We start from the raw sequence: 27,825 nt of genomic DNA on the forward strand, positions 1-27,825 counted from the left end.
AGCCCCCGCTGTACCTATCCTGCAACAGGTACAGGATCAATGGGGAGTCCCATGGGCTCCTTTTCCAGGGCTGGAGGTGGGCCTGAGCCGGGACTCTGTCCCTCTCACATACTGCGTCTGCATCTGAGACTGTGATGGGTAGGGGGAGGAGGGGGTGTAAACGGCCCACAGTGACTCATTAAGGTTTCTGCCTCACCCCTGGGGCCTCTGGTGGCGTGAATGTGGTGCCAAGTGGATTGCTTGGCGCCTTTGCCCTTCCTAGAGACAGCAACTGGGCCCTGGGGTGTGGTGGGGAGTGACTGCCCTGTAGGCTCCTCCAAAGCCCTGGGGCTCGCAGACCAACCCCCAGAAACATCCACAGCCAACAAATACAAAAATAAAGCATTTATTTCCTATCCAAAAGTGAGCCCTGGGTGTTGGGTGGTAAAGGAGAGTTGGAGACCAGGGTGGGTGTGTGAGAAGTCAGGGTCCTGAGCAAGACCATGTTGGATGTGGGAAGAACAGGCTTGGCTGAGCTCTGGTGCAGGGGGAAGGATAGAGAGTGCTGTGGGGACTGTTTGAAGTTGCTGGCAACAGAAGAGACCACCTTCAGTGACAGCCTGCAGAAAGACAGAAACAGAGATGTTGACAGGACCAGGCGTAGAAACAGACACTGCTGGGCCCATAAAGCTCCCACTGGAGCAGAGGAACCTGGGAGGAAACTCTAAGGCAGGAACTGCAAACCCAAAGAATTCACATACCAAAGAATTCAAATGAGGGAAGCTAGCTAGGTGTCAGGAGATGAGCTCAAGTGGCCCCATCTCAAGAGGATGGTGGCCACTCAACACCACGTTGATTGTTTCCAGGTGGAATGTTGGCCCAGGACTGCCAGAACTCCACATGTTTTTTTAGAGAAGCTGGGCTATCCGGATATTTATATGAACTCTCTTGATTTTTAGTGCCGGGGCAACTCATTCATATTATAAAAGAAAGTAATAATCAACGAGAACTGAAGAATACGTATCTGGGGGTCATCGTTTGTTTCCTGTGTGGGCTGAGGGATGAGGTGGGCCCCTCCAGCCTTGGCTGCTGGTGGGAGGTCTAAGGAGTCTTGGGTTGCTCAGATGCCAGCCATCTAGACCTATCCCTCTCAAGGTGACATTGCTTCCAAGGTCTCCAGCAGGGCCCAGAGGACTGGGGGGCTGGGACAGAAGGCCTCCTGATATCACGAAGCTATCTGTGCAGTGAAATCTGCAATCTGTCCCTCTTGCCTTAGACACCAAGATCCTGCCGGCTCTTGCCTCAGCCTTCACTTCCTGTGCTGGATCGGGGACCCTCCCTCAGCCCTGAATGCTCCCCCATATCTACCTGCCTCCGGGTCCTGGGGAGAAAGCAGGACATGTCATCTGCTGGCCTAATCGGCACTGCATTCCGTCTCATGCCTGTTGGGTTCCACAGCCTCAGGTAGCTCCCCTCACAGAGGGGAAGGACAGGGGAAGGTTTGGAAAAGGGAACAGGGTCAGAAGTGACCAGGCTTTGTAAAAAAGTCCAGAGAATGCAGAGCCAACCAGACCAGCTGGTGGCTGCTGACCCGAGGCAGGAGGCCAAGGGGCCCAGCCCCTCCCTGGAGGGCAGGCAGTAGTGCCCACCCCAGACAGGCCTGGGCCTAGGGCCTGGGTCAGTGGAACGTGTCTGGCCTGGACCGAAAGCTCTGTCGCATGAGGCGTGGGGTGAGAGGTGAGGCCTCTGGCACTGGGGAGGGTCCCAGAGACTCAGGCTCTGAGGGGTAGGGGGACAGCGCGGAGGGTCTCAGGTTGGGAAGGGTGGCTCCCATCTCTGTTGTCCCCGCACTGGCCGGGCAGTGGACCTCAGCGCGAGTAGTATCCTGGAGGCTAGGCGGTGGTCCAGATAGACATGGAGAGATGCACGGAGGCCTCGGCTGGGGACCAGGAGGGTCTGAGGGCTGAGCTGAGGCTACTGGGTGGCCTGGGGGACCCAGCCTGGACTGTAGTAGGCCCATGATGTGTCGAAGCTCCCGGCTCAGCTGAGACACTTCCTGGTTGAGACGGGAGATCTGTTGGAACATAACCAGTGGTTCCCCAGGTGTCACAACAACCACCACTCTCCTAGATACACAACCCCCCCACAATTTACAAAACTTTCCCACTCTCTTCTGTTCACAGCCACCCCAAGAAAAAGGCAGGGCAGGGGTTCTCTTTGTCGAGATGAAAACACTCAGATGCTTTCCAGGATTTGGAACAGTGGCTATTGCAACAACCGCCCCCCCCCCAACTTTTACAAGAGGCAGAAAAACGGGCCTCGAAGGGGCCACAAAGCTGGAGGTGACAGACACAAGCTTAGTCTCGGGCTATCCCAGCACACGTGCCCAAGTGTGTCTATTCAGTGCTTTGCAAATTTCAGGGAGTACAGCATCAACTGAGAAACTTGTCGAAATGCAGATTCCTGGGCCCTACCCCAGATACTCCGAACTGGGTGAGGCGCAGGAGTCCACATCTGAGTGCTGACAGACACTCAAGTGTGGGAACCACTGTGACCCAAGCAGGACTGGCCCTCCAGGTGGCTGAACCAGACCCTGGTCCCGCCCCCAACCCCAGGGCCCGCCCAGCCCAGGGGCTGCCCTCCTGGGATGCCTGCGATGTTTACCAGAACCCAGGGAAGGCCCGCTCCCACAGGGTTGGGCCTGGCAGGGCCCTGGTGACAGCTCAGAGATCCCCAGGGAGCAGGCAGAGGCAGAGCCTTGCTGTACAAGATCTGGGCTCTTCCTGACCAGGGTTCAGACATTAAGATCCAGCTCTCCCAGGGCTGAAGGCCTCTCTGCCTCCCCGTCCTCTGCCCCCTAGGTTTGCTGAGCATCCACTTCCCAGGGCTGGAGTAGGAAAGGGACTTGGTAGGGGGCAGGTCCCTGAAGGAGAGAATGCCAAGGTCGTGGAAGGAGGGAAGACCTGAAGCAGCTGGGAAGAAAGGGAAACAGCAGTCAGTGAGGGCTTACAGCGGACCAGGGACTAGCCCGGCACGGGTCCGCTCTTATCTCATCCTCAACCACTCTGGCAAAAACATGTTCTCCCCGTTTTTTGACGAGGAAATTGAAATTCAAGGTCGTTGTGGGACTTGCCCAAGGTCACCCAGCTAGTGTGAATATGTGATCTCAGGACTCTGGGTCTAAACCCTGAAATGCTCTTCTATGAGGCAAATCTCCCAAGATGATATTTTCCAAGGTCAGAGGGGAGGAGCCAGCCCCAACCCACCTCCTGGTTCAGCCTGCAGACCTTTTCCTTCATCTCCTCGGCCTCCGTGGCCAGTTCCTGGCTGGGCCTGGTCCCTGCAGGCAGAAAAGGGTAAAGGGATGCAGGGTGAGTGTGGGAAACAGAGGAGTCTATAGCCTGGGCCGGGCGGGCAGAGAACAAGGGAAGAGCGAGCTCTGGGCTCAGGATGATGGAAAATCCAGACTCTTCAGGCTGGTTACAAGGCCCTATAACTTCCCTAGCCTTCCCCCACCCCTGCCCCAGCTTTATACCCAAAAGCTTCTATTTAGCACCTAAACACAATGTGCTCATCTCTCCGCCCTTTACGCCTTCCAGCAACGGCCTTGCTCCGCCTCTCAAACTGCCACCCAACCTTTAAGACCCACCACAAGTGTCCCCTCCTCTAAGAAGGAGGGTTCGGCGCGCCCTTTTCTCCGACCTCAGAGCCTTGCTCTTGCCTCAGTCATGGTACTTAACACCCTGCTCTGGAATTGTTTATCCGAGGACACAGTTGTGTCCCCCACTGGACTGGGAGCTCACTAAGGATGTAGGCCAAGCCCAGCTTCTCTGTGTATGCCCAGCACAGAGCCCAGCACATGGTCGACCCTTACTACGTGTGGAATGGGCTGGATGAAGGGATGGGTGGATGGCGGATGAATGGGTGACTGAGACGTGAAGTCTATGGCTGGCCCTTACCTGAAGGAGGGGCCTGTGAGCAGGGCCTAGGGTGCTCAGACCTCCTGCTGAACCTGAATGTGGGGGCCTCCGCTGTGCTGCCAGAGTCCTCGATGCCATCCACTATCCTGGGATGGGGGGCAGTGATCATCAGTCCCATGGGGGAGAGGGCAAGGGCCAGAGCAGAGCAGGCAGAGGGTAACCGGGGACAGCCGTGCCAGGGAGCTGGAGAGGAGCAGTGGTCAAAAAGGGTGGGGTTGCAAGTGTGGCGGATCAGGAAGGGCGGATGGACAGATGCGGCAGAGACAGGACGAGCACTGGACAAGCACTGGTTGGAATGCTGGGGACAGAGCCCAGAGAAGGTTCTGGAAGCCAGCAGGGGTATGGGGAAGGCAGGGAAGGCTGGCGTCTCACCGGGGACTGAGGTCTGGCGGTCCAAAGGTTCCCAGTGGGGGAATGAGAAGCTGAGGGAGCTTCCAAGCAGCAGAGCCCCTGGGGGGGCCATGAGGGGAGGGGCTGTGGCCCCGGCCAGCCAAGGCAGGGGAAGGGGTTGGGGACAGGGAAGGGGAGGAGACAAGGGTTGAGAATGGGGGCAACTCCTCGCCCAAGAGGCTGACCAGGGAGCCCCGGGGTCGTGCTGGGCTGAGGTTGGGCAGCAGGAGGGGCCGGCGGGGCCTAGAACCACCCCCAGACTCCACCCCGGTCTCAGCCTCTGTGATGGATGGCAGGGTCTTGTCTGAGGAGGAGCCAAGGCTTTCCGAGCGGGGCTGTGGGCAGAGGGCAGCTGGTGTCAGGACAGTAAACAATAAGCCCCTTCATTAAGCAACAGCCTTCATTGGCAGATGCCGCTCCCCATCCCCCTCCCTTCTCCGGGCAGCAAAGGAGCCAAGGGAAGGGGCCCCCAGCTCCCAGACTCTCCCCACACAACCTCAACCCGACCCAGGAAGGTGGTGTTACCTGGGAGAGGCGAGGAGACCGGGAAAAGCGGCTGAGGCCCTGCGGGGACACAGGGGGGGTTCAAGCTGACTGACACCTCCCCCCTCGCCTGCCGCAGCACTTCCTAGTCCTACCCATCGGTGCTGTGGGCTCTGAGAATGTGGGGCCTTTCTGTGGAACTGAGTCAGAGATACCCTCCAACTCCAGCTCAGAGACGTCTGAGGGGCAAAGTCAATCTGAAAAGCAGGGAAAGACAAAGCCCCAGAGCCTAAGCCAAAATGGGCTCAGGACGTATCTGGTGAGGGCGGAAGAGGAAACCGGGGGGATGATGTGCCAGCTTAGAGAGGGACTTGACAGAGGAGGAGCCCACAAGGGGTCTGCTCCCAAAGCGAGGGCCCTCTGAGGAGTCTGGAGTGAGGCTGGGTGCGGGGAAGGGGAGCCAATAGGAGATGATGGGTCGGAGGGTTTGGAAGTAGAAGCGGTGAGAGATGGTCCATGGGATTGGGTGATGGCCAATGGAGAAGGGTCAGGTGGGCGTGGAATATGTTAAGCATGGAAGGGACAATGGAAGGGGGTGCCTGGGATTGAGGAAGGATTTTCTCAGGATGGAAGGAGATGCGTGGGGAGGTCTGCTCTGAAGGAGGGAACCTCGGAGGAGATGGAAGCCATAGGGGGTCTACATACATTGGTGTCAGAGCCCTGGCGCAGGTTGAAGGTGAGGTCCCGGGGCAGGCCAGCCCGGAAGGCAGCCCCATACTCAGGATAGAGCCTCAGGACCTCAGCCAGCCCTCGGCTGCTCAGCTGCTGCAGGCCACAGTAGGTCAGTGCCTTCACGTCAGCGCTGGTCTTCAGCACGTAGCTTGGGCCTGCCCCTGACCCAGGCTCCTGCCCCGGCTCAGGGATATCTGCCCCAATCAGGTCCCCCTTCCCTGTGGGTAAGGGATGGGGACAGTCAGCTGGGGGAGAGGGACCAAGAGGATATCAGTGGGAGGTGCTCAATGGATTTGACAGATGGTCAGTGTGTTTGAAGGGTGGTCGAAGATGGATCAATCAATAAGATTGGTGGAAATAACCAATGAGGGTGCGAAAAAGTCAGTGGAGAATGACGGATGAAGTTGGGAGACAGTCAGTGGGGGATGTCAGTGTTATCAATGGAACTGGATGATCAGTAAAGAATGGCCAGAGGGGTCAGTTAAAGGGTAAAGGTCAATGGAGTTGAGGGTCCATGAGAAGGGTCAGTAGAGTTGGGAGATGGTGCAGTGGGAAAGGACCAACTGAGATGGGGGAGAGTCACTGGAGGAGGGTTGATGGTTTGATGGCCAATGGGAGTAGGGGAGAATCCGAGGGTATGATCAAAAGGGGATGGTAGTAGGGGGAAGGGACCAGGAAAGAGGACTCCTCAGCAGGAATTCCACATATCCACCAGGGGTAGCCCAGTCCCTAGATTCCCGGCGACGCCCAAGGCCTCTAGGGCAAGGTTCTAGGGTAGGTCATAGGTGGTGGTGGGATCCTCACCCAGGATGGCCAGCACCATGTTGTCTCGAAGCACCTCAAGTGAGCCGGAGCAGACGTAGTAGTGGGCCTGCAGGGCATCCCCACGGCGCAACAGGTACTCGCCTGGGGCGCAGAATGAGGTCTTGATGTGCAGGGAGAGGGCCCGCAGGCAGCCCCTGCTCGCTGCTCCGAACAGTGGCAGCTGCAGGATCTCCCGGTTCAGGTGCATAGCGATGTCAGCTCTCAGCTCGTCTGGGAAGTCACGCAGTAACTGCATAAGGGGCATAGGTCATTCTGGCCATCCCCCTACGGCTGCTACTTGAGTTCTACAAATGTCCTGAGCTGTCTCCCAGGGGAGAGCTCCAATGTGCCCTTTGCTTCGAGGTGACCCATTTCTGACCTTCAGGAAGACCTCAGTTTTGCTTGTGTGTGGACCTCCCAACCCAAGTTCTGGAGCAGAGACTAGGTCTCTTCCTGTCTGTCCACTGCCCACGACTACATGACTACATGCAGACCCACTCATTGTGTGGTTGCTCAGTCCCACACAAGGACCAGTCCTGGTGGGTCAACCTTTCAACCAGGAGTCGGGAAACTAGCAGTCAGCTCTGCCCTACATCCCTGTGGAGCTGGGCAATCCATTTGCTCTCTCTGGGCCTCCGTATCATCATCTGTAGAGATGCAAGGTTACCGTAGGCCTTGAACATTACCAATGACCTTCAGGGAATCAAACATAATGTTCACAGATCCATCCTCAGCTTACGGAGCCCCTAGGCCACTCTGGCTTGCTGATCTCTCCCTCTTGTCTCCATTTCCTCTCCAGGCTCTTCTACTAACTTTCCACATTCTTCCTGCACCATGGCAACCAGCTCCATGACTTCCCTACTCCTGGTGAGCCCGGAGCCCTGCATAAGGGTCTAGACCTGTGTTTTCACCTGCCTATGGAGCAGCCTCCACCTGGGTCTCCCACAAGCACCACACCCTCATCCTGGTCGTTTCCACCCCTAAGTCCAGCCTTCCTCCTGCGATGCCTCCATCACACCCCTCTGCCCAAATCAGGAACCTCGGCCTCATTCTGAGCTCCTCTCCTGCCATCAGCTGATCACCAGGTTCCATGGCTCCAAGTCTCAGAAACACCTCCTAGAGCCCCAGGCCCTCACAAAGCCTCAAAGTTTTGCAGGATAAAATCTAAATTCAAGACCACCTATGAGCTGGGCGGGCCTGCCTCCCCAGCCCTGTCTCTTAACACTCCTGTTTCCCTCCACCCGCCACAGCACTCACACACCCGTTCGGAAGGCTCAGTGAAACACTTTCAGTTCCCTGAACTCGCCCTGCTCTTTTGTGTCGTTTCCGGACCTGGGTTCCTAATGCTCTTTCTGCCTGGAATGGGTTCTGGTAGCTAGCAGGCTGATTTCCTTCTTGCCTTTCACAAGGTCCCCTCTTCTGTGCCACCTTCCCTGACTCGTGGGGGTCCAGACACAATGTCCCCTCATTGGAACCACCATCCCTCCAGCAGAGTCCTAATCACTGTGTTGTTGTTATCATTATTTTTACCTGTCTGCCTCCCTCCCCCAACCGTTGTCTCCCTGAGGACAAGGGCTGAGCGTCATGATTCCTGAGCTCTCCGGGTCCCGCACAGAGGCTGGCCCAAAGCAAGTGCTCAGGAAATGCAGGCTGGGGTGGGGGGACGGATGGTATTAGCTGAGGCCTGAGCTCCCTTTCAGCTCCCGTGCTTCTAGTTGCAAAGGGAGAGGGATGTGGATTTGATGGGTGCGCGCCCCCGCGAGCCGTCCCCCCCACCCCCGCCCCCGCCGCCTGTCCCCCGGGACCCTGTCGGCCTCCACTCCTTCCCCACCGCGGGATCGCGCACTACCTCGTTGGCGTCAATGCCGCTGTTGACGGCCCACGTGGTCTGGAAGGACTCGAGCATGCGCTGCTTGAGCGGCCGCGGCAGGCGGTGCACGCGGATGAAGTCCTTGAGGTCCTTCATGCGGCTGTGGTAGAGCGAGCGGCGCGAGTACATGCGCTGGATGATGGCCGTCACGTTCCCGAACACCACGGCGTGCATAAGCGCTGCAGCGGCGGCAGCGGGCAGCCCGTGAGGGTCGCCGCGCCCCCCCAGCCTCCTCCCGCACCCCCAAACCCACCCTGCCCTCCACGGATCTGGGTTTCCGGAGAAGGAGGGGCAGGAGAGCCAGTGGGCTTGGGTGGGGGCAGAGAGGGGCCAGCCCTGAGGCTCCTCTCCTGCCCCCTCCCCCCAACTAGGTCATGACTTGGGTTTCCCACCCTCTTCACAAGAGGCTACACCTGTTTTGTGGCATGCCCCTGTGTCTCTCCCACCCCAGGGGCCAGCATGTAGTAGATGCTGAGGAAACGGCTATAAATGAATGAATGCACGACTGTCTGGACGTGGGTGGACATCTTGCCTTCTCTGAGCCCGTTTCCCCATCTGCACGCGGGGCTTAGCAGGGCCACCCCGGGGCTTGGCAGGCCCGGCCTCACCGCCTATGAGCATGGTGCAGATGGAGAAGATCTTCTCGGCGTCGGTGTTGGCGCACACGTTGCCGAAGCCCACGCTGGTGAGGCTGCTCAGCGTGAAGTAGAGGGCAGCGATGTAGGCGCTGCGCCGCGACGGGCCGCCGGCCGAGCCATTGACGTAGGGCTCCTCTAGCCGCTTGCCCAGCTCGTGCAACCAGCCTGGGGGGTGGAGGGAGGCAAGGAGCAGCTGCCCTGGCCAGCAGAGAGCTGGCTTTCCCTGAGCTGCCTGCGCTTGACCTTGGGCAAGTATTTACAGTATTTACAGAGGCGAGGGGAGGTTTGCACCCACAGGCACAGGAAATGTAAGGAGCAGCCTGGGCCTGGGACTCCCCACAGTAAGCTGGTTACAGTTGCAGTAAGCAGGGCTAAGCTCCTGACCATTTGAGGGAGGACTCTCTAATAGTTTACTGAGCACCCCTTGGGTGCAGGGTGCTGGCATTTGACCTGCCAGACATTCTCCCTGCTCTGGTGGAACTTACAATCTGGAGGGGGAAAGACACATGAAATAAATTGCAGGTGGGCAGTGAGCTACTAAAAAGGAAGAATAGGGCATCCAGGAGCCATAATGGGTTAGGGAGAGCCAACCCAGTTTCGGGGACTAGTTGGGGGTGGGCGTTATGGTTCTTAAAGGGTTCCATTAGGTCAGAGCATTTTAGTGGAGATTGCAAGGACTAGAAAAGTCACCTAGGGGAAGAAGGGAGGGAGAGGATTCCCAAGAGGAAAACACTGTTCAAGGCCATTGTGAGAAAGCAGTACATCTGCGTGCTGGAAGGAGGCCAGTGTGGCTGCGGCACAGGGTGCAGGGGAGAAGGGGAGGCCAGGTGGGGAGAGAGAAGGCTGCAGGGCTGCACAGGGTGTGGACCAAGTGTGGACTTGATTTTGAGGGCAGCGCAGAGCCACTGAAAGGGTCCAGGCAGGGCATTGCTCCCTCTGCCCCAAACGCCCTCCCCACCATCTGAGTGTTTCCTGTACTCTTTTGATTGCCTGTCACTCGCCCAGCTCCCCTGCCAGTAGGCTGTGAGGTCAGCCCAAGGCAGACCCTTGGTCTTCAACTCAGTACTTCCACGCCCGACCTGGAAGGAGCTCAAAGCACATTTGTTGCATGGAGGGTAGACTGTGGAGTGGTGGGTGTGATGCAGGGGGAGGCATCAGCTCGGGGGCCTGTGTGGACAGGGCTGGTGGATGGGTATCCATGGAAGCCTGGGGTCGGCGGCTCACCGATGTCCCAAAGCAGCGGGTCATTGGCCTCCATCTCCCGGCGCCCGATGACGTACCAGACGCAGGCCATCCAGTGGGCGAGGAGAGCGAAGACGGACATGAGCAGTGTGAGCACCACCGCGCTGCACTGAGAGTAGCGCTCCAGCTTCTGCAGCAGCCGCAGCAGCCGCAGCAGCCGCACGGTCTTCAGCAGGTGCACCAGCGAAGTCTGCGGGAGTGTGGCGGGGGAGGCTGTCAGCAGGCACACCTCCTCAGAGCCCCCACGGCCCCTCCCAGCGCCTTGTCACCAGATGCCCTGGAGCCAGGGGAAGCTGCAGCAGAAAAAAACGGCCCTGCTGTCCTGAAAAAGTGACCAGGGAATGCAGCGGGGAGAGAGTAATACTAAAGCTCATAAAGGCTAATACATAACTATGTGCGTACTTATATAAGTACTTGCTGTATGTGTCAGGCACTGGGCTAAGCATTTATAATCCTCATGAAAAACTCGTGCCTTCAGTTCAATTATCATCATCATTCCCAGTTTGCAGATGAGTAAACTAAGGCTCAGAGAAGCTAGTGATTTGCTTAAGGTCATACACCAAGGAAATGATGGAGCTGGGACTGCCATCTGAGCGGCTACTCAAGTCCATTTTGTGCTATGCTGCCTCTAGCACCGTGGGCTGGTGAAAAAGCAAGTCCTGGTCAGAGGTAGGGAATGAGGTCTGGGCCCTGCTGGACACCCCCGGAGTCCTAGGCGCAATCAGCTGTGGACAAGAGCTGGTTGTCGGCGATGCCAGCATCTGTGAAGGGAGCCATCCCTCGAGACACAGAGAAGCAAGGGAGAGTGGGAACAGGCAGGGGCCTGGGGACCGGGGAAGTTTAGGGGCTGTTCCCAGGCTGGGTCAGCTGCAGATGAGAGGGGCATGCTGGAATGTTGAGGAAAGGAGACCAGGAACTGAGGGAGCCTCGGCTTTGGCCTTTGAGGTCTTAGCCCTTGCGGGGCTGGGTCAGAGGGTGATTACTCATGGCACTAGTAAGCAGCTTGTAAGTGTTACCAATATTACCACTATGACTGTTTTCACTGTGGTCTTTAATGCGTCAATTAGCCCTCCAAATTTTAGAGATGAGGAGCAGGTACTCTGGGTGGGGGCAACTTGGAAGCAAGGGCCAGCGGCTCCAGGGCAGCACCTGGGGAACTTAGTATGAAGGCCCTTCCAGAAGCCTCTAGCAACGTCCCCCATAGTCTTGGCCCTACCCGGCTCCTGAGCCACCTCCTGTCCTTTTCTCTAATTTTAGGTGAAGGAGCTGGGAAGGAGGTGGCCCTGCTTCCCCCACATGGACCATCTCCAGGGCTTAACGCCTGCCCCCAGCTCCCAGAGCTTCTGCCTCCAGACTTGAATCCTTCAGGGCTGCATCTAGTCACCTGGCCCTGCGCCTCACTCTCCTGGGCCCCTCGTCTCCTTTTCCTTGTGTCCCGGGCCTGGCTCCTTCCAGTCCACAGCTCTGCCCACTCATCCTCTCTCTTCGCCCTACCTCCCCCCAGCCCAGCACTGCTCCTGATCTCCCCTTATGCTACATCATCCACTTGGGAGCCTTGTGTTCCTGGGAAACGGGGTGGTGTCATGGAACAAGGAATAGACTAGGAGTCTGGAGACCTGGTTCCAGTCTCCTGCCTGCTACTGCTAGTTGTGTGACCTGTAGCAAGCTGCTTAAACTCTCGGAGCCTTTGTGTCTACCTCTGAAAAAGAGACTCTGCCCTGAGGGGTTACTGGGAGACACCTATGAGATGATATGCAAGAAAGGACTTAGTACATGAAAAGTGTTCCTGAAGGTACCAGAGGAGGGGGACTGCCGGGGAACAGGGACAGGAGCCCATCTGCCACTCTCCCACTCCCCAGGGACAGTTGTCTGCCTGCTAACACAGCCTGGTGGGCATGGGATGGGAGAGTGCGCTCCCAGGGAGGGGTGGGTTGCTCTGCTCCGAGTGGCCGGAGTCCCAGGGCAGACACACACACATGCACGTGTGTGGGAGCGTGCACACACGTGTACACAGCCAGGAGAAGAGGCCCACAGCCCGTTGGCGGCTAGTTAAATCCGGCTGCGTGTAGGTGGTTTCCTCCTATAGCTGAGTGTGGCAGAGAGAGGAGCGCACAGGGAAACTGCTTTCCACCTCCCCACCCAACAGCCAAGGGAGTCTGGGGACACAGGGTGGGACTCCCTCACCCTGGACTTGAGAGCACCTAGGATCTGCCAGCCGAGTGCAGAGCTGACCACCCAGGGTACCTCCAGGCAGTCCCTGGGGAGATGGGAGGGCCCAGGTCCCGGCACTCTCTGCCTCCAAACCCACCCCACAGCATCTACCTCCTTGTCTTGGCTTACTATGTTCCCCCCAGATGCTCTCTACCCATCCCCTGCCAGCCAAATCCTGCTCTCTGTCTAGGGTCTAGCCCTGATCTATCTCCCACAGGAACCCCTCCCAGATCACCTGAGCCTTTTTTCCAGCTGGAGTGCTTTGGACTCCCAGGTGCTGGCTAGATTTCAGAGCATCAGATCACTTTCACGCATGCCCACTTTCCTGCCTGGAACTCCAAGATCAGCTAGCTCCATGCCCAGCCCCCAGCAATACCTGGGCCGCGTCTTCCTCTCCATTCACCTCTTCTGTTCCTGCTGTCCCCTCCAACAGTCCTGCCCCCTCACCAGCTTAGCTGCCTGGAGGCTGAATCCTTGTCCCTTTTCCGCACAGTGACCATGCTCCACACAGTGCTTTGCAGACAGCTAAATGCTCATCAGTTGTTTGTTAAATAAAAATGTGAAAAGTACCACTCATTTGGCATCAGACCAACGCCGCCCTGGTAGCCCTAGTTAGCTTTTCATTTGTCTCAGCTTCCCTCAGTGATTGTGAGCTGAGCTCCCTGAGAGCACAGACCCTCCCAGCTCCTTCTGAGCAGCTAGCACGGGGCTTGGCCCACAGCAGGTGCCTGACAACTATCTGCAGCTGGACGGATGGGTAGGGCTGAGTCTTGTTTGGAGTCGGTCCCTTAGTGGGAGATGCTGTGCTGAATTTGGGAGGCTGGGCTGCAGGGTGGGACAGGGGTCACTCACCACGGTGATGTTGAAGACATAAAGCAGATCAAATGGCAGAGCGGCAATAAGGTCAACAAAGAACCAGGTGGCCAGGTAGTGAAGACCAATGGAACGAGGAGCAGAGACCACCTGGCCGGACTGGGACACATAGGTGGTGCGGAAGTTCAGGATGATATCTGGGGGTACAAGAGGCTGTTACTAAGGGGCTTTGAGTAAGCTGGGAATAAGCCTGAGACCCAGAATGGAGTTGGAGGCAGAAATGGGGAAGGCAGATTGGGCTTCTGGCTGCTCTTCAGGGAGGAGTGGTCTAAAGGCTGAAGGGGTCGGGGCTCAGGGCATATGGACCATCAGGACTTAAAGACCCCGAAGAGGTTGGGCTCTGAATCCCAGGGTCCTGCAGGCTCAGGATGGAGCAAAGCTTAGATAAGTGGGTTCCCCCAGCCCACCCGCCAGGGTATGCAGGGCAGAGGATCTGACCCAGGATGAAGAGCATCTCCACGGCGATGTCGCTGACAAGGGTGTGTCGGGAAGTGATGGGGGTGTCGTCATCGCCCAAGAAGCAGACATTGTAGGGGACAGTGATCGCGACGTAGAAGGTGGCGAGGAGGATGAGGCCGTCCCACACGGCCTTGGGGACGCTGTAGTGGAGGAGGAGGCAGCGGGACCCCCCCACGGAGGCCACCTTGTACTCGGGCACTGATGGCTTTGGCTCAAACACGTTCTAGGGGGAGAGGGGTGGCAGTTGGGGACATTTAAGGGAAAGGGGAGCCAAAGCTTAGGGAAGGAAGAGGGGAGGGGGAAGAGGGGAGTGGGTGCTCCAGGCATGATCACGAGAGGAGAAAGAAGGTGTGGGAGAGGGGTTCAGGGGCCGGCACCTGACACTTCCTTCCTCTGCCAACCTACTGCTTGGGCCCCCTTTGGATCAATCATGTTTTGTGGGGGGTATTTATAAGGCTTAACCTTCACCCTGCTTGAGAAGGAGATTATGACAAGTCAGACACATGCTTTAGACCTCCCTAGGGGTCATTAACTTCTTCCTCAAGTTTCACTTGGAATCTAGGGTCCCTGTGGGGGATAAGGATATCCCAGAGATGAAGGGAGGCTGACACAGCACATCCCATCCCCTGTTGCCCCCACAAACTACACAGAGGATTGGAGAATCAATCCCGTGGCCTTATCAGGGTCCTAGGGCTAGATACCAGGACCCCAATGGGAGCTCTCTCCCTAGAATCACAATTTGTTATTTCACCCCCACCATGAGATAACACTGTCACTCAGAGGTAGCTAATATATTTGATCCTAGATCCCTGCCCTTATGACATCGTCAGAGTAAAGTAATGTCAATCATAAGGAAGCAAGGGAGATGGGGTTGGAAGATGTGAGGGCACATGGGACACAGCAGAAAGTCGTACATGAGAAATTCGTGGACAGAGGAATAAGCCTACTAGAGGGATATCAGAGAGACAGGAAGACATTAGCAAGGATGCCTCAGAATCACAGCTGGGAGATGTTGGGATGGAGATGTTGGAACTCACATTATTGGTTTTCATGCCTCCCTGGCGCCGGCGGCCAAAGTGGCCAGCCAGGCGGTGTAGGACAGTGCGGCTTTGCCTCCTGGCAGATCGAAGTCTCGAGCCAGCTCCCCTCCTGCCAAGGGAGTTTTCTGTTGGAAAGAAGGGTGCAGAGATAAGTGGGGGCACCTCCCATGAAGCCAGATAAGGAGACGTCTTGTGTGACCTTCAGCAAGGACCTCTGACCATTCATGCCTCCTTCCCAGACCTGCAGTTACCATGATTACTGTCCCCATGGCCTCCTGGGGAGCCAAGTCCTGGGCCTCCACTCTGAGTGATGTCCTTGAAGGAAAAGAGGAAAAGCACGACTTCTCCCATCTCATTCTTGATTGGCATCATGTCCAAGAGGCACCAAAAGGCTGAGCCTGTAGATGTGGAGAGATGGAGGGGGAGGGTGAGCAGCCCATGGCACCCCTTCCCCTTGATCACCCAAGGTTCCTGGGCATGATCAAAGGGCTTGGCAAAGGTTTACAGATGGAAAGAACCCCGAGATTATGTCAGACTCCTTCCCTTCCCGATGGGAGAAGCAAGGCCTAGAGAGGACCAGGGATGCACTCAGGGTCACATAGTCAGCTTGTGGCAGTATGGGGCCAGCATCCAGTCTTCCACTGTGCCAAGTGGACTCTGTGTATGGTCCAGGATCTGTGCAGGCCTGCAGGGCGGGCCACGACCCCTTACCATCCTTTCGGTAGAAGCAGATTTCAGCCCGGTGCTCTTGATGGCCCTCCAGGGCCTTGTGCAGCCTCTGCAGGGCTGGCTCACTAGTCTCTGGACCATAGAGGAAACGGCAGCTGCAGGTTTTCTGCATGACCTCAGTGCGGCCGTAGCCTGTGAGCTCGCAGAATCCGTCAGAGCAGTAGACAATGGGAAAGCCCCGTGGGCCCTGTGCGTTGGCCAGCAGGAAGTTGCTGTCTGTGAGAAGAAGAGGTCAAGGTTAGGTCAAGGCCAGGAGGGGATCTTAGCTTCAAGGTGAGTAGTACCTCCCCCAAGCTGTGGTCAGAGGTCACAGAGCCAGAAGTTTCCCAGACTTCCTTGTGATTCCTGGATCCCCTTTGGGATATTCTGAAATGAGAGTAAAAAGAGATAGAGGAAAAGGACAAGGACTTAAGGATGGCTTGGAACCAGGACAGGGACTACTTGGGGGGGTTGAAGGTCATACTGTCCTTCCCTCTCCCTTCAAGCTGGTGAGCTATTACAAGGGAGCTGGGCATGGGCTCCAGCACGACACCTCTGCCACTTTCCGACTGTAACCTAGGACACTGGTTAGTGAACTCTTCTGTGCCTCAACTTTCTTATCTGCAAAGTGGGACATAATATATCTTCCCTATATGGCTGTTGTGAAAGTTACATTAGTTACCTAGGGAGAAAGTTACATTAGTTACCTAGGGAGAACAAATCTTAGCATATACTAAGTGCTACATTGAGGAGGTAAAATGACTCCCCCACGTTCCCACAGGTTTCAAAACACATGCATAGCCGCTATCCTGTCCTCCTATTAGAAAGTAGACAGGGCACGGATTCTGGTGATATCACACCCATTTTATTGATAGGAAACCAGAAGACAGAGATTATCCAAACTCACGAATCTCCTTTGGTGGGGGAGGGAGACAGTGATGAGTAGTGTCCTTATTCCCTGCCTTCCAGGAAAGGTCCTCTTTTTAGCATCTCTTTAGGTAATTTCAGGGGGTCTGTCCCCGTGCTCAAAGTCTGACAGCATATTGAGCAAGGAAGTTTTTAGTCCAGCAACCCAAGGACCAGAACCTGAGCTGGCTTCCTCTGGCTCCAGTGGGTGGAAGCCACAGGGGGATTCTGTGTGCCATCAAGGGCAGAATCTCAGCTGAGGGAAGGGGTCTGAGACACAACCAGTGCTGGATGCTAAGGGGGTGAGTGTGTAGGAGTGGAGAGGCTGATGGGGACTGAAGGTGCCTGGGAGGCTCTGGGCCCTGGGCAGCAGCCTCCTTCTTCCATCCCAGGGCCCGTTGCCCCGGTGATGGGAGCTATGGAAACAAGGGAGGTGTCTGTGGGGGGTTGCGGGGGGAGGCGGCTAGGGCCCGGGCGGCTCGATTTCCGCCCGCGGGTATCGCTCCCCCCACTTTCCAGATACTGACCAGGGAGCCCGAAGGGGGCAAAGGGAGATTGCTCCGCTCCAAAGTAGGGAAAGGGAAAGGCGGGAGAAGAGACTGGGAGCGAGGAGTGTGGCTGTCCAAGGTGCTGAACCTGGAATCCAAACTGGGGGTGGGCGAGCAGAGTTCCCTCCGTCACTCGGACCACCCCCTTCCGCCTGCCTCACCTCCCTCAGACTCAGACGCGCCAAGATTTGGGGGCGCGTGACCTTAATCCAAGCTAGGTGCTGCTGAAGTCTGATCTTTTCTCTTTCTTTCTTTTTTTTTTTTCTTTCTTTCTTTCTTTCTTTTTTTTTTTTCTGAGGGAAGGAGATGCTGGAGCCTTCTGGAAGTAGACTCCAGAGCGCCTGACCACTTCGTTCCACCTCTGCGTCTCAGATACCCACACACTCCCCCAGCAGAGCTCTGCCCGGGAGCGGGCAGCTGACAAGGCCTCTCCTCCGTTTTGCGGCACAAAGAGCCTTTCCTGACTCCAGTCACACCCCCAACCTTAGCCCCCCGCACTCTTAGCCCTTTCCCCGCCCCCCTTCGCAGTGCACTCCCAGTCCTGTTCCTTTCCCGCGGCTTCGGGAGTTCCTAGACCGTCAACTCCACTCTCGCCGCCTCGGATCTCAACACATCCAGTAGACCCTCGCCGGTGCCGAAGCTGACTTGGCCCCAGCTCGAACACCCAGCCCCAGCCTCTCCCCACTCACGCGTGCCGTCGAAGCGGGTGGCGATGGTGTCCAGAAAGGTGTTTTGCGGGGCCAGCAACCCCTTCATGACCGGCATGGCCTCGGGGCTGGGGTTCGAGGCGCGGCGCTGGGGGGCGTTCAGCGCGGCGGGGCGGGAGGGGGCGCGCTGCCGGCGGGGCCGGGGCGCCCCATGCGCCCGCCTGCCTCCTCCCCTCCTCTCGGCGCCGCCGCCGCCGCTGCCTCTCTGCTCTGAACCCCGCAGCTCTCGGCTCAGCTTGGCGCCGCCTCGGTCCCCCCACCTCCCCACGGGCCAAGTTCTTTCCCCTGGGCTCGGCCCGCGCCCGCCACGTGGCCCGCACGGGGAGGGGCCGCCAGCGACACCCTCACCCTTCTCCGCTGCCCTCCTCCCAGAGGGGAGCGGCCCACGCGTGTCTCTCCCAGAGAGAATTCGGGACACGCCCACCTGGAGCCGAGACCCAAGAGGTAGGGCGGGGCTTGGGTGGCAGACACGCCCTCCTCCCGGGGTAGCCACGCCCCCACGAGTGGTTCCCGGGCGACTCCTTTGTGGCTCCGCCCCGCGGGTTTCCCCGCGCGCCGCCCACGCTGGGAATGGTGTTTGGATCACAGCGCCGCCTGCTGGAGTTAAGATATTTCGCAGCACCCCAGTTTCCTGCGCTCCAGTGTGTGACAGCAAGGGTTAAAGAGACTAGTTTTGTTGGTGGAGGATAGGCAGGAAGGCTGAGAACTCAACTTCTAGAGTGGTTTAACCCTCCATCATGTCTCATTTTGGATAATGCACCCTGGCGAGTTTTGCCTCTGAGTGCAGCTGAATGGATGAAAAGAGCTTTGGAGTACATGGGGTAAAATGCCAGTTCTGCTACTCACTGATTGTGTGACTTAGCCTCTTCAAGCTTCACTTTCCTTATCTGTAAAATGGAGCTAATAATTTTCACCTCACGCGGTTGTGAGAATTTAATATAATCAAACATGTTTTTGGTACACAGTGAGTGTGTTGGAGAGCAATTTCTCTCTTCCTGTAGACTTGATTTAACCTTCCTTCTCTCTGCTGCCATTAAAGTGGGGGAAAGAGGCTGGAGGCAAGATGGGAGACAAGAAAGATAGTTTCAAGGTGGGCAGAAGCATTTTGCAAATCTCCAAAGGTGTAATGATGGTCTTTGATCTCCATCATCTCCCAGAGGGAACCAGTGCAGCCGCAAGAAGAACCCACGTGAGACCAGCCATGGGACTTTTTCACTACAAAAGCAGAAAATGACAGGGGCAGATGAGTGTGGTGGCTTAGAGTGGCTGCTTCTCAGGGCGAAAGAGCTGGAGCCAGTGAGTATGGGAAGATAGGCGAAACTCATCTTGGGCCAGTGCTCCTCACCCCCAACCCAGAGTCTGAGCTGGGTATTATCTGGGCAGTTAGATTGCTTAAAAGTGCTACATCCTTCTGTGTCTATAACACCAAACATCCTTTGGTGTTATAATTGTTTCCTAGGGCTACTATAACAAAGTACCACAAACTGGCTTAAACAACAGAAATTTATTGTCTCAGTTCTGGAGGATAGAAGTCCAAGATCAAGAGAAGGTAGGGTTGGTTTCCTCTGAAGGCTGTGAAGGAGAATCTGTTCCATACCGCTCTCATAGCTTCCAGTGGGTTGCTGACAATCTCTGGTGTTCCTTGGCTCATAGATGCATCATCCCACCTCTGTCTTTATGTTCACATTGTTTCTCCCTGTGTGCGTTTTTGTGCATCCAAAGTCCCCCTTTTTATAAGAACACTAGTCATATCAGGTTAGAGGTCCACTCTCCCCCAGGATGACGTCATCTTACTTACATATACAATGACTCTATTTCTACATAAGGTCATCTTATGAAGTGCGGTGGAGGGTTAGGACTTCAACCTGTGAATTGGGGGTGGAGGGTGCATTCAGCTAAAGTTGCAGGAAAATCTTACCCCATCTCTGATTAAGAACTTCTCCTGACTCCCAGGTACCTACAAAATGAAATGTAAAACCTGATGATTTGCGAAGGCCTTCACAACTCAGGCTGCAGGAACCTGACAGCCTCCCCTCCGGCGCTTCCCCGTTCCCCACACCATCAACTTTCATGCAGCAGCCATTCTGGAAGATTCATGTTGAACCTTATATTCTTGGCCTTTGGGGCAAGCTCCGCTCCTATCCCTTCCCAGGCCAGACTCCGCTCCTCTGTGCAACCTTCCTTGCTCTCCCTCCCTTCCCTGTCTGTAAAGGCCGAGATACAGAACGAACAGAGTATCGAGAGCCGTGTCTGTTCCCCATCCTCCCCTCCAAGCGTGCAGATGTCCTCTCCGTGCCACGGAGCTTCCTTCCACGATTCCTTGCTGTGTTTAGAGCTCGAAAACGCCAGAGCAGAGGTGCCCCAGCGCGAGTCTTCTAGGCCCTCGGGCTCTTTATAGTTCGAAAGACTCTCACGCCCCCTGCAGGACGGGATGCGACCACACAGACCAGAGACCAGCCACACTAAGAGACTCGTCTTTATTGCCCTTTTTCTGGGGGCTGACACCTGGTGGGCAGCGAGGAGAGGGCAGGGCCAGGACTGGGCACGATCAGGGGCTCAGACCCCGGACCGCCCTCCAGGAGCTGCAGACGGGGCCGCGGCGGCCGCTGAACAGCGGCGCCCGGGGCAGGGGCGCGGCGCTGGCTCTGCGCCTGCGCGACGGCCCATGGTCAGGATGCCGGCCGCATGATTGCCGCTGGCCTGCAGGAGGCGCTGCAGCCGGCCCTGGAGGCCGGGGGGCCCGGGCCGCCGCTTGCCCAGCGTGAGGATACCGGCCGCGTGGTTGCCCGCGCCGTGCAGCAGCTCGTAGAGGCGGCAGGAGCACGTCTTCTGGCGGCAGCAGTCGGGCAGGGGCTGCGCGGCCGCCCCGGGCGACAGCAGCGCGGGCGGCAGCAACAGCAGCAGCAGCAGCGTCACGGCGGCCCAGGGGACCTAGGGAGATTCGAGGCTAGGCGCTAGGGGTCTTCCCGCCGCACCCGCCTCCAGCCCCTACGCCCAGGCCCCGCCCAGCTGGCTCGGCGCCCCTCCCCGCCTGCGCTCCTACTGTGTTCGCTGGTTTCTCCGCTGCTGAGCACGGCTGCCTGCGGGGGGCGGAAGGGGGCTCCTCTCTCAAGCCCCCGCACAGCATCTCCTCCAGGAAGACTTTTGAGACCCCCTGGGCAGAGTGAATCCCTCTTTTCTGGGTACTCTTAGTCCCTCGTGCCCCCATTAAAGCGCTTACCACTATACCTGAAAACAAGGTGTGTAAGTCTGTCTGCACTAGAACTTTGTTCACTCGGGGAAACAGAGGCCCTGTATAGTCCCTCCCTGGACAAAGACGTGCAAGTCAATGACTGGCAGGTTCCACGTGGCACGTTGCCACGTCTGCCTTCTCCCTTGCCGGGCGAAACTGCACTCTGTCTCTTCGCACTTGTGTCCTAAGGGGGCACAACTTCCTCCCTTGTGAACCGGTATTAAATCATTTCTACAGTGCAGGCTTCGGGAGGGGGACACGAGACAGGTGCAAACAGCCCTGGAGGCACGAGCTCTCAGTCCCCTGCTAGCACCCGGCTCTCTGCTGAGGCTCCACCCAGTCCCCTGCCTCAGAGCCCACATGGGAAAAGACCAGGAGCAGAGACACCTCAGTCTTCTTTCCAGCCCCCTGAATAAGCATTCTCATTGCCCATCTGGTATGATGAGTCACCCCTCTCTCCCTGGGTCTTTACCTTTATAGAGGGAGGATTCATGGTGTCTGGAGCTCAGAGTGGGGCAGCCAGGAAAGGTGGTATCTGCAGTGGTCCGAATAGCCAGGAACTTTGAGGCCGTTGACTGTGACCCCTGATCAAGGGCCTAGGGTTTATAGTGCTCTGAGGTGGTGGGGGACAGACGGGTACTTGCGTCCACTCTGGGGCCAGACAAAGGCATGTCTAAGATTAGCCTCCTGCAGGGGGGCCGTCTCCAGGTTGGACCCAAAGAATGGCCGCCAAGGCTCTCAGAAGCGGGAGTTTGATCACTGTTCCCCTGGTACCCCCCTTGTCTGTCCGCCTGCTCCCTGGAGATGGGACGGTCTCCGGGCACTAATGAGGCCACCTTGCACCCAGGAATCTGGGAGCACAAAAGAGGCCTTGCCTGGGGCACTGGCCTGGGACAATGAGGGGGGTGCTGGGCAGCTGCTAATTAAGGCAGGAGAAAAGGCAGCTGTGAGCTCCACAATCCACGTGGCATGTGTATGGGGGGGGGGGGCAGCCAGGCAGCAAGCCTCCCGCTTCTGCTCCTTCTTGCTGTCCCTGGGGTCTATCAGCTCCCTGGCCCTCATCCTTCATGGAAAAGACTTCTTCGAGGGAAAGGACTTCTTCGCCGCCTCTCCCTTCTCTCCAACTTTCTTCTTCCCTCTACCCTTTCCACCAACCTCCAAGGTGGAAAAATCTTGGAAACGAAACCTGGGCAGGGGGAGGACAGCAGCCAAACCTGGTGCTGTCTCTGACCTGCCCAGTTTCCTTCCTGGTCAGGCTGCTTGGAGTCAGAGATGGAGTTCCATCTCACTATCAGCCAGGAGTGAGCCACCCTGGGGAAGGACCGTGCCAGCTCCGAAGCAGAGTCTCTCTTTGATAAGGGGCATGTCTGTTGAAGACCTGCTCCCTGCCAGGTCCTGCACTGGGCGCTGGAGGGGCCGTGTGCATTGGACATGACCCAGTTTTCCTGGAGCTCCAAAGTTCAGGAGGCGAGGCAACCTGGTGTAATGATAGCTCAGTGGGAGAAAAGACCCCAGAAAGGCCTGGCATGCAAAGTGGATTTCCATCAGGGAAGGTTGGGGAGAAGGCATCGCACGGGAGGCACAAAGTTGAGCAAAGACTTAGAGGTGATGGTGCTTAGCTCATGCAGGATAGTAGGGTGTGTTTGTTAGAGCTGCAGCTTCAGTCCCGGGGGTGGGGGGTGGCTGGACAGGTGAGTGAGGCCCAGGGTGGGTCAAAGAGTCTTACAGGCTTGGCTGTTCGGTCTCAATCCTGTGGACACTGGGAAGCCATGGGAAGTTTTAGCAGGAAGGAGTCGTGGGGCTGATGGGGGGGCATGGAATCCAGAAATAATTCAGAGGCAGGGCTGAAGACTTAGCAACTGATGGGGAACTGGGGCCATGTTAATTAGGAGGTGCCGCGGGTCCTTGGGCCAGCTTCACAGCCTCAGGAAGCTTCAGTTTCCCCGCAGGTATGATGCACAGTTAAGCCCCATGGTCTCTGGGATTGCTTCTTGGTGGGATCCTTCATGATTTGTAGTACAGCCCCCAGCCAGGGAAGTGATATGTGGGTGTGGGATCAGACAGGACCTGTGCTAAGCCAGGGCAAGGGAAGTTGGGGAGCAGTCCCTCCACATTTCGGATCAGCTTGGAGTGGAAAGAGGTGCGCACACACTGGGGCCTACCCCGACCTGCAGTGGGGAGTGGGAGGAGAGCCCTGGTGCCCAGAGCAGAAGGTGGGCGGGGGTGCGGGGAGCCAGGCGGCTGCAGAAACACAGCCAAGAGGACTCTTACAGTTTCTCCATAAGCAGACCCTGAGTCAAGAATCTGGTGTGAGCCGTTTATTTGGGAGGTGATCTTAGAAAGCAGACAAGGGAGTGGGGATGGGACGGATGGAAGGAAACCAGGAAGAGCTGTGTTACTGAGAGGGTTATCAGGGCGGGCAACCGGAGCAGAATACACTTCAGAATTGTCACACCAGGGACAATGATGCCAGGCTCCTGTTTCTTGCAGAGGGCCGCTCCCAGGGGTCTGACTGCCATCACTTGCCGCCTGCACGGTGCACTGGGCTGGAGACACGGGAGCGTGGCGTGTGCGGGACTTCTAGCAGTGTCCTCTGGAGGGGGCCTTGGGGCTCCGGGCACACCTCTGCAGGCATCCGCTGACGTCAGCCGCTCAGCACAGGCTGACCAGGTCGTACATCCCTAAGGCCTGGCAGCTCTGATGAGCCACTGTCAGGTGACACAGAGTCGAAGACCCTGGCGGAGGGTTCCCATCAAGAGAGGCCGCAGAGGAAGGAGTGAGGTGGCCTATGAAGGGGGTTGGGCCGGCAAGGAGGCCTCAGCTCAGGACAACACCCTCCTCTGCAGACACTCGGCCAGATGCCTATGCCTGAGGACCCGGGGCATCTCGGGAGGAAAGGGGGACGAGGGGCAGGCTGCAAGGGCGGCCCGGAGTTCTCTGAAGGCCCCGCGCCCCACCAAGTGAACTCTGGCAGGGCCCACGCTGCCCCGGAACCGCATGGACTTGTAGCGGGGAGAGACTTCCTGAAGGCAGTGGTCAAGCTGGGAACAGAAGGGCCTGAGTGAGGCTGGTGCGTGGCTCTGTGGCCCGTGGCTGAGGGGTGCCTGATGGTGGCCACAGCTGAGTGGCAGGCGTTTCATGGGTACGCATGTGTCATGTGTCCGAGGACCTCATCCCTCCCCTCCCCGAGCCCCCAGGGAGGTTCTCCTGCCCAGCTCCCTCGTCCCCCTCATCCCCTTCCCTGCACTGTGCTCAGGGCACCTGCGGCCATGCAAAGTGAAGGAGACACGCAGTCTCATCCCATCCCTGTCTTGTTTACCTTGTCTCGATTTTCCTCTGACAGGTTCCTCAGCCCCCTTAGCGCCACAAACACCTCATAGTGGGGAGCAGAGCCCTGGGAGGAATCTGAGGACAAAGCCCCATGCACACACACTTTAGTGAATGGGGCAGCTTCCAACACCAATGCCTGCGCCCCCATCAGTTGTACCCCACTCTGAGGATCATGGGAGAAAAGGACTTTCTTGGCCGAGAAGGGGGGAAATGGAGAGGAACCCCAAGCCTAATCGTAACGATGAAAGAGGTCAGGAGGGATGGGAGTCAGACATGGGGGAAGGACCTTTGTTAGGAGCAGCAAAAGAGGCTGGGTCTTACCTCTTTCCTAGTGCTCTTCCTTCAGGATGGGTATGGTCTGGGGGGGCAGCCAACTCAAGAATGGGGGGCAGGGGCTGACGAAGCAGCTTACCCAGAATGCTGCTCTCCACACAGCTGTGGTCTAACAGTTTGGCCCCTGGCCACTGCCCTATGGCCCGGCTCAGGGCCTCGGAGAACACGTCCTCTTGAATGTCTTCTCCTCGAACATTCAGGGCCTGGCCCAGCCTAGGGAGGTGGAAGGGGGAGGCAGAGGAGCCTAGGGCACAAGGACGGCCCCTCAGCTCCCCTGGGGAGTCGCCTACCTGCCGACGAACCTGACGACCGGGCACTGATTGTAGGCCCCGACCACCTGCACCACGTCACCTAGGCGGCACCTGACGGGGTAGTGGTGGTGGTGAGCTCATGTCCCTGGCCCTCGGTAAGGTCGAAGAGGGCCTGAGGTGACCTGGGGGAGGCAGGTGATCACCTGGCAAGGCCAGCGTGGTTGGTCAGCACCAGCTCGTACTCCTCGCCCTTCTGGGCCTCGGCCAGCAGGACGGTGGAGGCTGCCTCTTCCTGGGCTCCTTCCTTGACTGGGAGCAGCTCGATAAAAGGAGCTCCAGGGGGCAGAAGGTAGTGCCCATGGGCTTGCTCCGGCCACAGGTTAAGGCCCACTACCCCTGTGGGGAGCAAGCAGCCCTCTCGCTGGGGGTGCCGTGGCTGTCTGCTAGGGAATAACCCCTCAGCCTAGACCCCAGCCCCGATTCTCTGAGCAACTGAGCCCACTGCTGCCTTCCCACCCCTCCTTCCTGGTTCCCGCAGGCTCAGTGCCCTGCCTCTGAGGCCCTGATTGCGAAGGGACAGTGGCTCTGGGGGCGGAGGACCCTTGGGTAAGTGCTGATGCTGGGGCGATCTGTGCAAGTCTCCTGACCTCCCCAAGCCCCGGTTTCTGCACCTGTAAAATGGAGCTGCTGGGGTCGGGGGGATTAAATGAGGTGACCATGCAGGGCTCACTACTTGGCAGCTAGCTGTGTGGCCTCTGCCCCCTGCCCCACAGCTCACTAGCCCTGACTCCGGCTGACCTCCAGAGGCGGCGTAAGCAGGCGAGAAGAAGGCTAGCCCGTGGCACCACAAGGCCCCCAGGGCAGCCACTGCCTCGGTCTGGCCTCCTGCATCTAAAGTCACCACCACCTGTAGCTTTGGCCAGAGTCGGAGGGCCAGTCCTCGGGGCCCCAGGTCTAGGGCCTCCCGCAGCTCTGCTGCCCGGCTGGGGAGAGGAGGCCCCAGGTTCCCGGCAGCCATTGCCTCAGCCAGCTCTTCACCATTGGCTTCCAGGCCCGAAAAGACATCCAGGAGTTCGGTGGCCGTCCCAGCTTCCAGTGCCCGCAGCCCTGGGGACCTCAGTGCCTCTAGCAGTAGGGCCCCAGGGTGCTTGGCCCCAGAAGCACTAACAACCTGGTCCAGGATGCGCCAAGGCCAGGGGAGGGGGCGAGGCCAGGGGGACGTAGGGGTCACACAGGCAATGCCTCCCGGAGTCAGCACTTCTGGGAAAGCCTTGCTTAGGGCTGCCAGACCCAGCAAGGTGGCCTGAAGGGGAGAAAAGAGAGGGTGTTGGCCTCTGAGCCCCCAGGTTGGGGGTTCTTTGCCCACACTGATGGAAAGGTTTGGCTGCAAGTAGGGGTCTCTGGCGGAGCTAGTCTCCAGCCTTCTGTTTACCTGCAGGGATGCTTCCCCGTAGCACTGGGTTGACATAGAGGGCAGGAGCTGCCCCCCACTTTCCTCCTCCTGGGCCTGGCTGGCCTTGATCAGAGGGAGATGGTTCCGGAAGGTGCTTGTATCTGTAGCTCCAAAGAAATCATAAACTCGTCCTGAAGCCACAGTTTCCCAAGAAGTTTCAGGCAAGATTGGTAAGACCCTTGAGGAAGGAATCCAGCACAGGCCTGGGGCAAGGCTATTAGGGCCCATGTTCCCAATGGAACATGCATCTCGAACGATCCTGAGCCTGCGTAGGGTCTTTGGGTTGGGCCCCTCGGTGCTGGCAGTAGAAGGGGAGAAGGGAGGTCCTCAGGTTCTGGAATCTGACTGTCCCGTGGCATTTCTATCTGCTCGGGGCACCTCCCCAGACCCTTGGAAACACACCTGTGGTCCCCTGGAGGGGACCTCGGGGCCTTCGGGCTTCCCGCAGACACCATGTCAGGGCCTGGTGCTGACTCTGGCTTGCGTGCAGCGTGCTCTGCTCTAGTCTCCGCTGCTGCCAGGCGGCTGCCCAGCACAGGACCCCCCCTGCCATACGGTGCTGGAGGCCAGCAAGCCAGGACGGCCTGGCATCCTGGGGCTGCCGGAGCAGGGCCAGGGGTGGCAGCAGCAGCAGCAGGAAGAGGAGGAGGAGGGGGAGGGGGAGCAGCAGCAGCAGCAGCAGCATCTCCAAGCAGCTCCTGGGAGGAAGAAGGGACCCAAGTTCTGGTACTGGGGGAGGAGAGGATAACCCATCCCCCCCTCCCTTAACACCACTCTACCACACAAGAAACCAAGGGAAAAGGAAGTCTGGGAAGAAGCCAGGAGCCGTCAGCCAGGTGATGCCGAGGAGAAGACATCAAGGCTCTGAAGTCACACTGACCTGAGTTTGGACCCTGGCGCTGCCACTTGGTTAGCGGTAGGGCCCCGGGTAAGTCAGCTAGCTGCTCTGGGCTCCAGTGCTCTATCTGTAAAATGGGAACACTAATAGCTCCGCAGAAGCTACAGAAAGGGTTTGCCACGGTGCCTGACACACAGAGACTGCTGCCCCACGAATGCCCCGTCCAGCCCACTCCCACTTCCGAGTGGCTCGGCCTCAGCCCAGGACCCTCCCTGTCCCAGCTTCAGGTCCCTCCTGAGCGCCTGGTGGTGGTTCCATGTCCCACATGCACCTGTCACAGCCCACTTGTGCCCACTCTCAGCACCCAGGAACCCCTGGGCCCTCCGGTTTGTGTACACAGCCAGCCAGAAAGATGGAGCCGTGGCTTTAAAGGGTGGGGCCCTGATGGGGAAATCCGGCCACAGGCCCGAGGGAGGAGCTGGGAGGGGGGGGGCTCTTAAAGGGGCCCACCTTTCTGCCTCGGGGCCCACCTGCTGGCAGCCAGCCCAAAGTGGCAGATGGGAGGAAACTCCCCGCCAGAGAAGTGTGGTCTTCAAACTCCTGCAGGTGAAGGAATAGAAAGCTGAGTGTGGAAAAGAGTGCCACGAAGCAGCTTGTGTTGGGAGAAGGGCGCACCCCACAGAAGCAGATTCAAGCCTGAGGACTGTTTAAAAAACAAAATTTTCTTCCAATCCAGTCCAGTCCTGGGATCCAGCCCCAGACGGGGTAGGGGGTGTGTGCATATGTGTGTCTTCCTGCTCAGTGGGAAGATCCCTTCC

At 57.9% G+C, this 27,825-nt stretch overlaps 3 protein-coding genes across 8 annotated transcripts; all 3 read right to left on the reverse strand.

Moving 5' to 3' along the window:
* Window positions 1-1,657: 1,657 nt before the first annotated feature.
* KCNH4 (potassium voltage-gated channel subfamily H member 4) lies at window positions 1,658-17,628 on the reverse strand (the record flags this gene model as incomplete). Its single annotated transcript, XM_080827061.1, has 16 exons — window positions 1,658-2,053; window positions 3,246-3,319; window positions 3,939-4,045; window positions 4,332-4,684; window positions 4,875-4,913; window positions 5,538-5,782; window positions 6,369-6,618; window positions 8,218-8,417; window positions 8,847-9,041; window positions 10,101-10,308; window positions 13,182-13,339; window positions 13,641-13,884; window positions 14,699-14,826; window positions 14,953-15,099; window positions 15,413-15,646; window positions 17,553-17,628. The coding sequence occupies 16 exons, from the start codon at window positions 17,626-17,628 to the stop codon at window positions 1,658-1,660; spliced, it is 3,054 nt and encodes a 1,017-aa protein (XP_080683187.1).
* A 2,498-nt stretch (window positions 17,629-20,126) lies between these two features.
* On the reverse strand, window positions 20,127-21,295 carry HCRT (hypocretin neuropeptide precursor; the record flags this gene model as incomplete). The annotated part of the gene is made up of 2 exons (XM_080827105.1): window positions 20,127-20,501; window positions 21,275-21,295. 2 exons carry the CDS (start codon window positions 21,293-21,295, stop codon window positions 20,127-20,129), a joined length of 396 nt encoding a protein of 131 aa, XP_080683231.1.
* Window positions 21,296-23,106: 1,811 nt separating this feature from the next.
* On the reverse strand, window positions 23,107-27,439 carry GHDC (GH3 domain containing). Of its 6 annotated transcripts, none has more exons than XM_080827087.1 (10): window positions 27,339-27,439; window positions 27,050-27,134; window positions 26,572-26,867; window positions 26,149-26,270; window positions 25,515-26,019; window positions 24,920-25,112; window positions 24,756-24,827; window positions 24,545-24,678; window positions 24,122-24,207; window positions 23,107-23,843 (listed from the first exon to the last, which is right to left on the reverse strand). In XM_080827087.1, exons 3-10 carry the CDS (start codon window positions 26,852-26,854, stop codon window positions 23,625-23,627), a joined length of 1,614 nt encoding a protein of 537 aa, XP_080683213.1. In that variant the 5' UTR covers window positions 26,855-26,867; window positions 27,050-27,134; window positions 27,339-27,439; the 3' UTR covers window positions 23,107-23,624. The 6 variants fall into 6 exon arrangements, with proteins under 6 accessions (XP_080683213.1, XP_080683214.1, XP_080683210.1 ...); XM_080827088.1 differs by having other exon boundaries at window positions 23,107-23,588; window positions 26,149-26,276; XM_080827084.1 differs by having other exon boundaries at window positions 26,149-26,276.
* Window positions 27,440-27,825: the final 386 nt, after the last annotated feature.

Source organism: Martes martes (genome assembly GCF_963455335.1).
Source record: "Martes martes genome assembly, chromosome: 16".
NCBI lineage: Eukaryota > Metazoa > Chordata > Mammalia > Carnivora > Mustelidae > Martes > Martes martes.